Source organism: Paralichthys olivaceus, chromosome 9 (genome assembly GCF_024713975.1).
Source record: "Paralichthys olivaceus isolate ysfri-2021 chromosome 9, ASM2471397v2, whole genome shotgun sequence".
Taxonomy (NCBI): Eukaryota; Metazoa; Chordata; class Actinopteri; order Pleuronectiformes; family Paralichthyidae; genus Paralichthys; species Paralichthys olivaceus.
The window spans coordinates 17150932-17166922 of record NC_091101.1 but is presented as its reverse complement, the minus strand read 5'-3'; the positions used below and the strand labels follow the sequence as shown (position 1 = coordinate 17166922).

Here is a 15991-nt window from a genome sequence, read left to right as displayed (position 1 = left end):
ATTAGTTAATAATGGTGCAGAAAACCTTCACGTCTTCAAATATTCTTTTATTCATGTAAAAGTAGCGTTCCATCACCAGTCCATTAAAATAGTCCAATACTTGTAAAAGTGATTAAAGGCTATAATAAAAATCTACATATAAAATGTCAAAAGTACTCAAACACAGTCATCCATGTGAGTCCTATTACTATTATTATTATATTACTGATGTATTTATGTGCAAGCTGCATTTTAAAGATTATTTTTGGCAATAATCAAACCTAAAATAAATGTATTCTTGTTGTTGAATTTTTAATATTTTCATTAACAGGCTGTCTGAGATATTATTTATCATCCATAAAATGCAAGACATCTCAAAATGTGGAAGCCCAGAGTTCATCTGAAGTATTGGCCATGCGACTCATCCAACCCTTTGTCAACAAGGAAAACACAATTTTAAAAAATGGTATCCCCTGATATTATTATTGACACTCAGTGAGGTAGATGAGAAGAAATAAGGAAAGGATAACTGGACACTGTGAATAGGATAGACAGCTTTATCTATTTATTGATTGATAGTCTGTTTATGTCTACAGAACATACAATACAAAATACAATCATAGTTATAGATATAAATCAAACCCTCTTAGGCCCTATAAAATAAAAAATCAGATAAATATGGACTATTATCATTACTGTAAACCCATAGAAATAGCTGTTAAAACAAAGGTATTAAAAATCATTTTTTTCTGCCATACTGCTCTTTAAATAATTATTGTGTTTGCCAATGGAAATGCTCCTTCCTATATAAAGGAAATCTGTTTCTATCATGAACTGACTTTGGAAACTGTAGTTGTAGTAGACCATACATTCAATATATATTTTAAATTACAATGAAATAATAAAAAATGAAGCATTAACATGAATCAATGAAACGCATCAGAGAGAGGAACTAACTTCTGGGAGCTTCTGATAAAAAGTTGTGGGTTGACATCCCACCAGGCACAGTAATTGCATGAGTGTGCAACAAAATACATAAAATATAATTATCACAACTCAGAGATCTCTCTGGAATAAAACTGTAATTCCTACAATTCCCATAGTGCAACACATGTTAAGAAGCTCCCAATGGACATAGGATAACACAGGAAGAGAATGAATCACCTCATTCATGATAGTGTACATTCATAATGCACATTTGGTTCCAATATTGCACAACTGTAAACACTTCAATATACCTTGTGTACTTGATTTCGGCTCAACTTGAGATTTATAAAGAAAAAGGCACAAAATGTTGCTTTGGATGTTTGATTGTTGTCAGAGATTTTCATAGATTGTTCCGCGAGGCCTCAATGGCACTGGCACCTCCTCAGCAGTGTATTGGTCAGACTTCACATTTCTCTCTTGTTTCTTAAAAAAAAGGAACTGTACCATATACCCCCCTCTTTCATCTGTCACATTCACTCGATCATTCACACACACACACGTACAAACACAGGCCCTACTTCCCCCCAATCCGGCCCCACACACAATCACATACAGATACGTACGTGCACACAAACAATACATAAGTGTTCAAATGTACGATTGCACTGTAAATCTATGAGCCTACTTTCTCCTTCTGTGATCCATATTCACTGCACAGTCACAGACTTGGCCAAGTTTCGGGGACAGTCAACCTGCAAAGAGAAAAGGCAGTTTGTTATTGCTAGTAATCAATGTGATCAATTTAATCATCATTGATTTTAATGAATGCAATATCAATTTAATTTAAAAAATCATAAAATAATATTGATATGTTTATATAACATAACAGTGTCTACAACATACACTGACATAATGAAATCTACATGATAAGTAGTTAAATTCAGATGAAGACAGCAGCTCTTAGTGAAATGTAACCAGTGTTACATTTGTAGTATTTTAACATGATCGCTGTGCGAAACCAAATCTCAGTATGAGGATTTTGTCCTAATAAAATAACATAGCATTAATATAGAAATATTAAGTCCTAATATTTCATTGTTTGTTGGACCTTTCTTAGATCAGTCATCAACTTACCAGAGAAAAAGTCTCACATTCACACGTCTCATAATTTTCTATGTTGATAAATTGATTTTGTGACTTTTGCAACATTAGAGCAAAAACACATAGAATTAGTAAAGCTTGTTTACATTGGGAATTTGTGGAGATGGACTGTGTGTTAACAACTTACATCATATCCTCGCAGGACGGCCAAGTGGAAGGACAGGAGCTGCAGGGGAATGACGCAGAGGATGCCCTGCAGACAGTCCACAGTGTGTGGCAGCTCAATCGTCTTGTAGGCATTCTTAGTCACCTCGGGGTCGTCTTGGCAACACAGGATGATGGGCCGACCCTGACGACAGCAAAATTAACATAAGTGAGTCAATGGGATGTTATCATTCGTGATGGATTTTAGTCATTTGCAACTGACTCACACCTTCATGGTCAACAAAATGTGAGGCAAGTCTTCTTTTGCTCTCTTAATGTAATATTCGCATAAACAAAAACAAAAAAATTGCTTTTCCAGGACTTACAGATCTGGCAGTGACTTGCTGCAGAGCATTCTGGCACTTGATGTAGCAGGAGTCTCTCATGATGATCATGATGACGGGCATGTTTTTGTCGATGAGTGCCAGAGGACCGTGTTTCAGCTCCCCAGCCAGGATGCCTTCTGAGTGCATGTACGTGATCTCCTTGATTTTCTGCATTAGAATTAAAATAAATGTCAATGTTTTTCCGCTCTCCTTTTGTTTTATGCTTTAGGAGAGTGGACTGCTGGTTTTTTTAAAGGCCACCACAGCATTCTTAACTCACCAGCGCCCCCTCTAGGCAGGTGGCATAGTTGAAACCTCGGCCCATGACCAGAAGGGACTTTTCCTCGTGTAGTTCATTGGCAATGGTCTTGATCTTCTCATCCAGAGCCAAAACTTTCTTTATCAGCTCTAAGAGATTATGAGAAGAATGAGTTGAGGTGAAGGTCTTATGGGGAAAGTTAAGAGTTTGAGACGGTAAAGATTTACACAGATAATGCAGTTATCTAATATTTCTAGAGCTCTCTGTCTGTCTGTATGTGGAATGCATATCTCAAAAATCATTCATCTTATCAGCTTCTTACTCTGCATTTGTTAAGGGCCTGAGAAAATGCAGATTCTCCAGTTCGGGGGTTTTGCGTACTGAGTCGAGCTTCACCAAACTTTGAATGAACAGGGGAACAGCTCTTGTTGCAGAAGCAGTGGTGAGGCCCCAGCTCCGGCCTGTGGTGGGGCTGGGGCCTCAAAACAGCCCATCACAAACAGACACGTTAAGCACTATATTTTGTTAATGCAATTGCTCCTGTCTGTCTACATTTAAACATGCTATGAGCTCATGCTGGGGCCATTTGATGTCAGTGATGTATTTATGTCTTTTGGAGCACTAACCAGGTAGCACCCTGAGGCCTTCGATGATCTCCAGTCTTCTCTTCTGCAGGGAGAGCCTGTCCTCACTCATCATGAGACCAAACATGATGAGGGCCACAAACTGACTGGTGTACGCCTGAGTCACACACACACAAGACACATAAACATATAAGCTGAGCAGTGGGGCAGGAAGCACCATATCTAGCAAATAAGACCAGTTTTAAGACTATAAGTTTAACTAGACTATAAGGGAGAATTATTTTCATTAAAACAAATGCTAAATTGAGTTTAACAACAAGAAAGCTTATTTTGAATGTAAAAAAAAATCTTTTGGGTATTTTTTTGTTGCCAGAGTGTCTGTTCTATGTACTGTATAAACTGTACCTTGGTGCTTGCCACTCCTATCTCAGGCCCAGCATTGATGTGGACGCCACAGTCTGTTTCTCTACAAATGGAGCTGCCCACAGTGTTGGTTACACCAACTGTTAGAGCGCCATGGTCCTTGCAGTAGCACAGCGCCATCAAGGTGTCTGCTGTCTCTCCTGAGTGAGCAAAGGGAACGAAAGACACGTTAATGATGCAGAATTACAGCACAAAGAAGCCACTGTTGGATGAAAAATTCAAAAGAGGATGACACTGTCCTCAGGTTTCACCCAAAGACCTGACAGATTGTCATATTTTTTTTAAAGCCACTATCATGGTCACATTTTCTTGTAGGATAGAGTGTAAAAGCCGAATATTGTGTGTTGTCACCTGACTGGCTGATGAAAAAGCAAACATCATCTCTAAAAACGGGAGTGTTGCGGTCCAGGAAGTCACTTGCCAGCTCCACCATGACGGGCAACTCCGTCAGCTCCTCTAGGATCTGTCTGGTCTAAAGAGTAGATAAACAAAATCATCATTGTGCCGCTCTCAATACGAAAGGTAATTTCCTATTTTTTTAAACAAAACATGATCATCATCCTGAGCTCTACTCACACCCACTGCAGCGTGGAAGCTAGTGCCACAGCCAATCAAGATTAGTCGTCTGCATCGCTTGATTTCTTTCAGATGGTCCTTCAGCCCACCGAGAACCACTGAGAAGACAGACGTCAGGACATTAACAGCTAACCCTATATACTGTTGATTTAGTACATGACATTCAACATTCATAAAGTAGCTTCCTTAATGTTGACTCAAGGGATGAAGGACCTGCCCTCTATAGAAGGCAAGACACCTTATTGGAGCTCTACTCACCTCTTTTGGTATCAGAACAGATCCGGCCTCTCATAGTGTTGACCACTGACTCCGGCTGCTCAAAGATCTCCTTCTGCATGAAAGCATCAAAGTTTCCTACAGGATCATATAAGAACATGAGATTATCTGATAAACTGACACATGCTGATAAATGAGAAGCAGTATAATGTTTTCAATCATTCAGCCAGCAGAGGGCAAGCGAGCATAGGACTATTGATTTGTAGCAGGACTAGCATACAGTAAGTTTTGCATGTATGATATTTGAGTCTGTGCAGTAAAGCTCTCTTATATGTTAAGCCATAAACTGTATGTTTAAATATGTTTTTAAACAAAACCTAATGAAAAGGAATGAATTGTCCTCCAATATTTCAGAAACCACTTTCAACTGACCTTTCATGATCTGTTGCAGCTCCATCTGCAGGGTCTGGATTGCCCTCACAGGGTCCTCTCCGGCCTGCCGGTTCAGCCTGTGGATGGAGAGTCTCCCCTCAGTCACCGCTGCAATGTCGTTATCCTCCAGGTACAGCACCTTGTTTGTGTGCTCAATGATGGCGCTGCAAGTGAAGGGAAGACAAATGCAAATAGTTTTTCTCTTAAATTTTATGGATAGGTATGGTTGCAAGAGGAAAGGAAGAGGAGGGTGATTTTATCAAAACAATAAAAAAACGTAATAATATGGTTCCATATTGCAGTTACATTGTTTCTCACCTGGCATCAGAGGCAAAGAAATACTCCACAGCCCTCCCATCCCCCACTGAGTCGATGGAGTTGGAGCAGTCTGGACGGTTATGGCTGTTCTTCTCCTGGACTACCTCCTTTAGAGGGCCTACAGGGTCAGAGGTCAAGGGTCAGAGGTTGCCCAGTGACTTTGAGTGACTAAAACAATCAAGATGTGTTCATCGCTTGAATTCTTTCTCTCCACTTCAAGATGTAGTCAGGTCCCTGGCGGGGAGGTGGGTTGGACATGCTGTGAAATTCTGATTCAAAGGTCCAGTGTGTAAGATTAGGGTCAAAGGGATCTGTTAGTTGTGATGTTTTCCATAGTGTGTTTCATCTAAATTGTACTAATTGTAGTTTTCTTCTTCTCCAGCATGGGCACTTTATATTTACATCAGGAGTGGATCCTCTCTACAGAGGCTGCTGTTTTTTTACAGACCTCCAAACTGGACAAACTAAACACCTTTTGAGTTTTTATGACAACTGAAGGCTGCCACGGGTTCTCTTTCATGTTTGGAAGGAGAGGGTGAGGTGAAGGGTGTTCAGCTGCAACATGACACTTCACCTGTAGATGTCTCTAGATTCTATACACTGAACCTTTAATGGCACAAACCTTTTATGTGGGACATTAAATCCAAATAGAAAATGTGTAACGGATCATATATATGTACACAAAGGGCTTTATGTTAACAAATGAAGAAGAAATGTGAAAGAAGTAGTGACTTTTTTGGGTTAGGGTTATCAGCCATAACACATGTACTGTTTAATATTGTGCGTCCGTGTGTTTGTGGGCATGTGTGTGTGATTATTGTAAAAATGTGGTTGTGTAATGACTACTCAGTAATAGGTTACAACATCAACATGTTGATGAACATGGCAGCTGGTGTGATCTCATCATACGAAGGTCTGTAGTTAGCAGCAGTGTACATTTCTGACAGTGTCTTTCTTGGTGTTTCCAATTGGGGGCGTTAAAGTTGAAGATTTTGAAATTGCACGCCTCATGGCCTTGAAATTAAATTTGAGAGGAAATCTGTCAGATTATCTGAAGATATTGTTTTTTGTCAGATAAACAAATGTCTGCAGATACATTTATAAACATTGTAGTTAAAGCTTATTTTTGTATTACTTGTGGTCTAGTTGAACAAACAGAGATACAGATTAGTGTTAATTAATTGTTCACTTAAGTTTTGACATTATATATCTGCCATTGGTTGCCCTGCTCTCTTAATATCTGCACTGGCCATTGAAATCGCAATACTGGCCAACCACTACAGTTCCTGCATAGCCACATATCACCAGCTCTGCCTTGGACATTGGACGACCCACCAATGCCATAAAGGGCCATAAGTTGTAAATAAACTGATAAGACAGTGAAGACTTTCCTACACACTGTTAAAACAGAGAAGCAACAAGCAGACTGTTGCTGACAGCAGTCTCTTCCTATTTCTTCTTCTAGTTCCTATTTAGAACATTAGAAACTTTTTAATTGACCCCCTGGGCAACAAACACCTGGCTTTAAAGTTGGTGAATAAAGTTTTAAATTTTGTATTACTTCACTATAAATAACAGAACCACAGTCGAGATAATATTTCGAGTCTGTGTGGATTTATTTCCCTATCAGAACTAAGAGTAAAATGAACTGTACACCAGTGAGAAAAGGAAGAGACTATGCTTCTTTGATGGAGAACATTTTACACATACTGACCTGTGTAAGGTTAAGGTTGTGAGCCTGTCAACAGTCTGACTGTGCAAAATGGAAATCTCTGACTTTTTTAATAGCTTGTTGAACTATTGTTACAAGTTACATTTTAACCAAGGTGTTGATGAAGGGTAATTCTGGTTCAATATTTACTTTGTTTAAACTAACAATAAACCGTACTCACATGTAGCCAAAGCCTGATAGCTTATTTGTTTATGCTAAAGATCACTATCATTATTATACACTATTAACAACACATTAATAAGCCAATTAAACCTTGTAATCAAACAATTAAAAAAAATAACTTTTTAATTGAAACCCTGGCTTTAAAGTTGGTGAATAAAGTTTTTTTTGTAGAATTATTTAGCTATGAATAACAGAACAGCATACAGACGAGATAATATTTTCTTGTCAAAATTAACTGTACACCAGTGAGAAAAGGAAGATGCTTCTTTGATGGAGAACATTTCTTTTGACTGACTGAGGGTTAATTCTGGTTAAATATTTACTTTGTTTAAACTAACTCTTAAACTAACTCCCATGTAACCAAAGCCTGATAGCTTATTTGTTTATGCTAAGGCTCTCTATCATTATTTTAAACTATTAACAACATATCAATAAGCCACACTGTTGCACTGGATGACAAAACTACAATAGTTTATTTACCGTCAATCCCACCAACACCATCCTGTAGCTTTAAATACTCACCAGAGCAACATATCAGTGGCCGAAAATAGTCCACGACAAATATTTAATTCTGTCTCAGCTCGAAATGATAGTGTGTGTCTGTTTATGAAATTATTTACTCTTCATGCATTTTACTTTTTGCAGGAATGGACAGGTTTGGGACTGAGAGCTGAGAGGTTGCAGAGGTTCTGAACTTTATGAGGAGTAATGAAACAATCCCGTTTGAATGTTAGTGTAGTGTTTATCACTTCTTATGGTCAGTAAGGATATAAAAGAATTTCAACATTTACCTGTTTATTCTTTTATGCTGCGTTATGACAAGCAAGCAGCTTGTTGTGTCAAAGTGCCTGTTGTATCTTTATCTATCTCACAGACACTGTTAAATGACTATCAGCAGGAACAGGGTTGTTTTTGGCTCCGCTCACTCAGACCTGTCTCCAGAGCACAGGGTCAAATAAACACTACTAGTGAAAGAAGTGTTCTGGTTTGTTTGTATTTATTTAACCTATCACAAGCCCAGGATGCAGCGAGTACGATGGAGTATTAGGGCCACTTAAAGGGGAGGAAATGGAGTCATAATATTACAAGAAAAAAAGTTGTTGTCATTTTAAAAGAATAAAGTTGTAAGTTTAGGCTTTGTGTCATTGTACATTTGAGAGTATCAGAAGAGAATATTGTGCAAGAGCTGGTTTAATTAGAACAAAGAACCACACAGACTTGGAGGAAGTTGCCTCTTCTGTAGAGGAGGAAATGTTTGGCATCGGGCAACTGCAAAGCCTTTCATTGGTTCCATTTTCTCAAGAAACATGAGATTGGTTTAGTATTTTGGATCCAGAAGGAGGGATGTACCACAGGTGAGCACGGGATCCTCCCCCCCCCCCCCCCCCCCAGGCAGAGAGTTAGGTTGCGTTGCAAGTGGACAATGGCAGAAAGACACAGGAACAGAGCTCACCGCTTTTGTACTGGACGGGGATGTGCTCGGTCGACAGCTCGTGCTCACTTCGCACACCAATGAGCAATGGACTTCCTCTCCTGGCGAGACAAGAAACACACGGGTCAGAGATGGAAGGAGAGGCAGAGACGGTGTGGGAGAGGCGAGGATTAGTCTTCGTGGACAAACAATAAATTCAAACACACACCGTCATGTGAAAATATGAACGATGAGACAGTGTGACATCCTGTCCTACTGCAGACAATCCTCATTTATCTCCTTTTGTTGTTATATCTGAATTTTTTATTCTGAAAATTCCTTTTACAGAGTTTTGTACTAAACTTTTTAATCCTGAATCCTCAATCTACATCCTTCTGGGATTTGCTCACAGTTCCTGGATCAAGTCACTGCTTCCTGGTCCATGTGGGATCCTCCTACTGGCTGTTTGGTTTGACAGTTGACGGAGAGGGATGAGAGGAGACTAACCTTATAATTAGAGTATAAATTAAAGCTTTACACTCCTCCTGTAGCAACAATGCAAACAGTATAATAAAACAAAAACAAGCTTTTATGTCAGTGACTCTTCAGAAACTCCTAATTTCTTGTCTTTCTCTGTATGGATCACTTCTCTCTTTACGATTAGCAGATTTCTCTGGGGCTCTGCTGCATTGACTTAAGAGTGCTGGTTGTTTTAAAGGGTGTGGGGCTTAGAAAAGGGAAGGCTCGCAAATAGAAACATGTGGTCACTATCCAATGCGTTATTTACACTAAGGGAGGGAGAGAGAGAGATGAGAAGAAGGGATGAAAGAAGAGAGAGAAGACAAAGATCAAGTGGTGGAAAGAGAAGTGAAAGGCCCTTGACGATGACAAAGGGTGGGAGCTGACAGGCATCATAAACATCATAATTACAAACATTCCTCCATCCCTCCATCCTGGGATACAATGCTGACTGTTCAATATATCAACCGCAAAACTACAGTTAAGCCAGAACTATGCAAAACTAATATCAGCTTTCTGAGTCCAGTCTATCAAAGCTGCAAACAGACAATCAACTGTATGCTGTGCAGTGAACACTGGTACTGCCATGCAACCTGCATGAACCACAAGTTAGACTCCACTTCTCTGTCTTAATTTTGTTGCCCTCCTCCCTCTGCTCTCTCTTTTTCTCCCACTGGCATGCTCCAGCAGCCTGCCTTCCCCTAATCCATGACAGCTCACTGAACCAGCAAACGTATGAAGCCTAATAAAATGATGAGAAGTAATTAACCAGGAGTCCAGGGTGTATTTCCCGGACCTTAAAGCGGAAACTCTATAGTCTCTCCATTAATGAGTCAGAGAAAGGAGGTGTGGGCTGGCAGCCCAGAGGCCAGAGGCCCAGGAGGGAGGGGAGGAACATGAAATCAACCTTCACTCTCTCTGCCTTGAGTCTTATGACGCAGACAGAATTTGCAGACATGCACATGAAAACCAGCACAATCACACTTTATAGTAATGGATGCAAGCTAAGAAAAGCCACAGTTAGTGAATGAAAGAGTCATAGAATCACATGTGGTGTTGCTTCACAGTGGTAATAACAGGGATGAGTCACATCCAGTAAGACTTGGTTCATCTCACAATAATGGATCATAATATTAAGTGTAATGCCTGTGTGTGTGTGTGTGTGTGTGTGTGTGTGTGTGTGTTTGTACTAACCTGGTGGAAACAGCATCTCCAGGGAAATGACGGCTTTTAAACACCAGAGCGAAGGCCCCCTCCTGACACACAGAGAAGCAGAAGAAAGACGGAGTTTACATTAACTTGAAGACAGAGTGAAAATACGCCAAGGTTAAATGAGGCTGTGGGAGAAGAGGAGGAAAAACATTTCAACAGAAAAAAAACCTAAATGTGCAGTTACCCGTGTGTTCCTAGAGAGTGTGGGTAACCCTTCATAGAAACATTTTCTGAAAACAAGCAAATGTTTCTTTTGGCCCCAAGGGGTTTGGTAGCAGTGGTGGGGGTGTGGGGCAGACGAGTGTTGGGAAATAGTGGGGTATTGAGGGGAGGGGGGTTAAGAGAAATAAGACCTTTATTGTATAAATTCATCTGTATTTCGAAAGCACTTACGCCAATGCTGCTGGCCCTGGTGGCTCCTATAAGCAGAACTGTTTGTGTGTTTCTGTGTACTTATACCATGTTGAGCTTACAGTGTGAACACTCCATGGTTGTTTGTACATTTTTTTAAAGGGATGTTTGAGGGTTGTGTGTGCGTGTATGCGAGTTGTGTCCAGGTATTACTCATGTTCTATGGACCTAAATCTGTTAACAGACTCACATTACAGGGTGTTCCTTAACACGGTCCCCTTAATATAAACATTTACATTTTAAGGTGAAGACAAGTTTTACAGTTTAGGTTAATTTACAGTTCATTTTAGGTTAATGTTAGGGGAAGGGTTAGGCAAGTAGTAACTATAGTTAAGGCTAGACTAAGTCTCAAATAACGCAAGTCAATGTAATGTCCTCTGAGACACACGGGTGGTGTGTGTGTTTCACTATCTGGTTCCCATTACTCCAGATCCAAAATGGCTACTCTTGCCTCCTCTGCAGTTCTGTGGAGAGAGAAGTCCCTCCAGCTGAGAAGTGTGAAGCTCTGGAACATAGGAGCCACACAATGGAAAAAAAAGTTGGTCTCACCCGAAAAAAAAAAGTGTTTCTACGAGTGATGATGTCACTTCTGATGCAGTAAGGGCGGTTGCCATGGAGGCTGTATTTGTGATGTGTTCTGTGTTTCAAAGTTTCACACTGCTTACTGTGAGCAAATTAAGGTTTGTGTGTGTGCATGACTGGTCCGTGACATATTTTATGACAACACACAACACACACACTATATGATGCGACACTTAGTTACCAGGAACCAGGTTATAAACAATCATCTCTAAACACAGAGATGAAGCAGAGACACCAAGAAAACTGTGTTGAGTGTCAGTTGACAGAGGAAAGAATTAAAAGTCAAATATCTTAAGAGTGTTTACAGAAGATGAAGATTAGTATCGCAGCACCCCCCTGAGCTGCCATATAGTGAGCTTGTGTGCATTGTTGAATTGTGTGAGCGACTCACCAGCTGCGGAATGACTCTCTCAACCAGCATGGAGAAAGTGACGTTGTCGTTCTCGCGGTTGTCGTAAACATATTTGATCAATTTTGGGATCACTTCTGTGTCTGTCTCTGACTCAAACTCATATCCTTTGGTGATCTGGGAAAGGTAAGAGATACAGTTTATATGATGATATGACATCCACACCCTGAGGATGAACCATAAATCCATATATTTCACCCATGGACTGTATATAAAGTCAACTGCATAGAATCTGGCTCCAAATGCACAAGATGGCAGCATCTGTAATCTGGACATTTTGGTTTCATTTCTGGCTAGAGGTAGGAAGTAGAGAAGCGTCGTCCATCTCTATATATGGCGTGTGGAAATTATGTTCAGACAACAAAAAGAGATTTCAAGAAGTCTACTAAATATTATTCAACAGACCTTATAACAAATGGTATAAATAAAAATGTGCTTTTGTCAAACCAGTTGGATCACCTCCACACAGTAGGCATAAGAAAGAACATACCGCACATTGCCAGTCTGTGTTTCTGACATGCGCAGTGTTACAGCTTGCAAAGTGAAAAGAACAGGAATTTCCTGATGATAACGTGACTTACCAGGTACTCCTTCAGCTCTTTGTAGTTGGTGATGATGCCATTGTGGATGACAACAAACTCTGTTAAAGGCAGTAAATAAAAGAAGATTAAATAAAGGGTCAGAAGGTCAAAAACTAGCTTAGAAAAGTAATGCACAATGATATCAATATCCATGTAATAATAGGCTCCAATTTCATATAATATACTAAATACCATAAACAGGAGTTACACACTTTGCACTTATGAGCATACATACCTCAGGTCTAACAAAGGTACATCATTGACACACCCATATACTAGGTGCATGACTGTCAAAGAAGATTATGCGTATATGACAGAAATAGGGTGTGTGAGGGTGATTAGTTTAAAAGATGAGCTGTTATACCATGTTGACAATAAAAAGATTCCACATCAGAAAATCAAGTCAATTTCAACGTGTCTTTTTAAAAAAAATGGTTATCAAATAAAACCTCACTGACGCCATTTACATTGAGATTCCCACTGCATGTTATGAAAAGGTCTATTGTTATCTGAGCCTGTGTTTTAGCTGTGTTCAAATAGTTTTCAAACAGTGTCTACTTTTATGTTCAGTAATTATTACCATTAGTCTTGTCAGAGCGATGAGGGTGGCTGTTGACAGCACTCGGCTCTCCATGCGTGGCCCAGCGAGTGTGAGCGATGCCAAAGTGCGTTTCCAGCTTGGCGTCCAGGTCCAGTGTGTCTTTTTCTGAACCGGGAAAACACAACACCAATCTGTTTACTGATCACACCACTACAACTACTACCATCAAACACGATCAGAACATGTAATCTTATAATCATATGATAACTGAGCATTGAAACTTTGACTCTATAGTTCGTTGTAAAAAATGAAATGGTGAAATGTGCATGAACTCACTGTACAGCTCCTCATCCAGGGCCTTGACCTTCCCAGTCTTCTTGATCAAGCAGATGGTGTTACTGTTGATGTCAGTGCCCGACTTGTCGGGGCCATCCACAGCAATACCTGCAAACAGACGGAGGGAGGAGACGTTGAAAAACACAACTGTCACTATGAAAGTATTCCTTTATCTCTTATTTTTTCTCTTTCTTTATCTCAATGCTTTATCTTAACGATGAGAGGTCAAATTTAACTCTTTACCAAGAGACGATATTTGGGAAGATGAGGGGTATAATGCAATAGTATCTGAGGTGCTGTTTTTCGTGTGTGTGTTTCCATGTGTTGCGTGGACAAATTTTGTTTTGAAACCCTCGTCATGAGGACATCACAACTTAAAAGTGCTTCTTGATGGTTAATAGTTGGTTTTAAGTTTCAGGTTAGAATATGTGTGCATCTGTGTGCATGTGTGTGTACAATAGAAAATATCCATGGAGAAGGAGGTGTCACGAGCTCTTCTTAAAGTGTGGTGCAGTGGTACAGGGTATTTTATTTCTCCCAACATTACCATTGACAACGGCAGTCTCTCTTTACATATTCTCTAAAAACAAATGAAGGCGTGGCCTCACTATAGTTGGTTTCACCTATCATGCCAACTTCTCTTCATTTCAGTCACTATTTTAGATTTTATTCAAATACCATAAATCCTTCATGCAAACAGAAGCAGTTCAATGGAACAGGATGTAATTACCTTAAAAATTAACTATTTAGTGTGTTCAATTCAACTTTAAATCCCTGCTTAATTATTTTCTTCTATCTCTGTATGTGTGTAAATATTGCTTGGATTTGAATTGTATGAAGACGTGACACGCAAGTGCTGCCAAGGAGCACTATTGGTGTGTTTGCATGGTTCGTGCGAGTGTGTGCATGTGTGTGGCAGCTCTGTGTAGCTGCGTGTCTTACCTGCTGAATCGTACCCTCTGTACTCCAGCCGCTGCAGTCCCTTCACCAGCGTCTCAAATACCTCCTTTCTGGTGCGAGGCACTTGGTAATTCAGGTAGGCAAAGATCCCTTTAAGGTGGCACAGAGAGAGAACTTGACTTGAATCCTCTGACATGCTCAAAGCTGCTTACACAACTGTAAAGCACACAAGGGTGTGTTTGATCTTGCATACCTTTTATTTGTTTAAGGTTAAGTAAAGGAACAACACACAACACAGCCATTAAGTGACATTACTATACATGTATTGGTTGATGATAGGCGATTAGGGAAAGTTGTGGCTGTTCAGAGAGATCATCATCCTGCTTGCATATCCTCTTCATGTAATTATTAAGCCTGGAAGGAGGAGAATACTCCACAGGCAGAAGTTTAAGTACATGAGTTAGACAAGCTGAAGCATCCTTGCATTTGTTAAAATAAGTTGCATTTACAATGAAAGGCTGCTGCGTATGTTCTGTCTATATTCAGTGTACTATATGTCCACCCCCACCTTCTCCCGTGTGTGTGTGTGTGTGTGTGTGTGTGTGTGTGTGTGTGTGTAGGAATGTTCCGGGCAGCTCTCCTCCCGGAGGCACAGAGATGACCATTGACGGACGCACATTGCGCGCAGTGTTGGAGCAGCAGGTATGGCCAGGCAGGCTGCGGTGGCACTACCTCTTCCTCGCAGACAGGATGAAGAGAGGCCGGAGGACTGATGATTCCTCCGAGGCGTCAACGTGACAGCTCCACACGTGTATCATCAATAACTGCGCACATTCTTCGAATATTGACGTCAATCGACTTCAAGTGCCATCAACGCAAGCGAGTCATTTTGTCAAAAAGTAACTGGTATGACCCGTCTGTCCACACCCCCCCCCCCCCCGCCGCAAAAAAAAAAAAAACACTGACACGTTGCATTTACGCGAAAAAAAACCCGGTTTGAGTCGGATACTGAAACACTAAGATAATATTAAAGTCCTGATAAATGTGTAAAACTAAGAACATGCTCCCGTAACTTTGCTGTTCTCTCGCGGTATCGCTGAGATTAACACGCAGAGCATCGCTATTCCAGTTTTGGACTCCACTTGGAGCGAAGTCTGTAGAAACAAACAAACCGTGCGTAAAACGCTCAGTTCCCCGCAACAAGTTGGAAAAACAAAGTCACAACGATAAAAGAAAAAGGAAGCCTTACCACACATGGCTCAAGCTTTGGTGACAGTCTTTTCAGTGAGAATGCGGCGTGTCAATAAGTTCCTCCGGTTGTTGAGGGATGCTGTCTGCTTCTGCTTCTCTCGCGTCGTACACTCCCACCGTGCATTTTAATGACGCGCGGCCACACCTCCTCCGTCGTGTTCCTGCTGCGTGGCTCTCAGGTGTTCCCCTCCACCTGGCAGAGATGGATAGGTCGCCTATTAACTCGCCTGTTAACGTCAGCAGCGCTGTACAGCTGCCGGCTCGCTTCTTTTCATCTGTCCGCCATGAATGATTCTTTTCAATTGTCACTCGCTTCTTTCATTGATCTTTTATTTGTTGAAGGCCTGGTCCTGATTTCTTTCTGTAAACTTGAGCATTTTTTTTCCACCAATCCTTGAACAAATCTCGGACAAGATTGATTTCACTCAGTCTTTTTAATTATTACCTCGAAAGTCTGAACAAAAATAAAAATGTATTCTTTTTCTAATAACTGCTGCAATTCTGGTGGTTTACATTTATCAATTTTGAAATTAATAAAACTGATTTACTTACTAAAATGTTAAGAACAATGGGAAAAGTAATTCTGGAAACACTGCAGG

The 15991-nt window shown here is 40.4% G+C and overlaps 1 protein-coding gene across 1 annotated transcript; it reads right to left on the bottom strand.

The window, feature by feature from the left end:
* Positions 1-522: 522 nt before the first annotated feature.
* Positions 523-15529, bottom strand: gfpt2 (glutamine-fructose-6-phosphate transaminase 2). Its single transcript, XM_020085352.2, has 19 exons — positions 15391-15529; positions 14184-14291; positions 13242-13349; positions 12945-13070; positions 12365-12423; positions 11766-11900; positions 10364-10425; positions 8693-8772; positions 5346-5463; positions 5028-5191; positions 4638-4733; positions 4380-4477; positions 4155-4275; positions 3786-3943; positions 3423-3537; positions 2818-2945; positions 2538-2705; positions 2195-2356; positions 523-1658 (listed from the first exon to the last, which is right to left on the bottom strand). The coding sequence occupies exons 1-19, from the start codon at positions 15395-15397 to the stop codon at positions 1614-1616; spliced, it is 2058 nt and encodes a 685-aa protein (XP_019940911.1). The 5' UTR covers positions 15398-15529; the 3' UTR covers positions 523-1613.
* Positions 15530-15991: the final 462 nt, after the last annotated feature.

What these genes read in the sequence shown, in the direction of transcription:
- gfpt2 (XM_020085352.2), bottom strand. An exon ending in TAGGAGTGGCAAGCACCAAG is followed by an intron (nt 3,538 to 3,785) that starts GTACAGTTTATA and finishes TGTGTGACTCAG; the next exon opens with GCGTACACCAGTCAGTTTGT. An exon ending in AGGCCTCAGGGTGCTACCTG is followed by an intron (nt 2,946 to 3,422) that starts GTTAGTGCTCCA and finishes ATAATCTCTTAG; the next exon opens with AGCTGATAAAGAAAGTTTTG.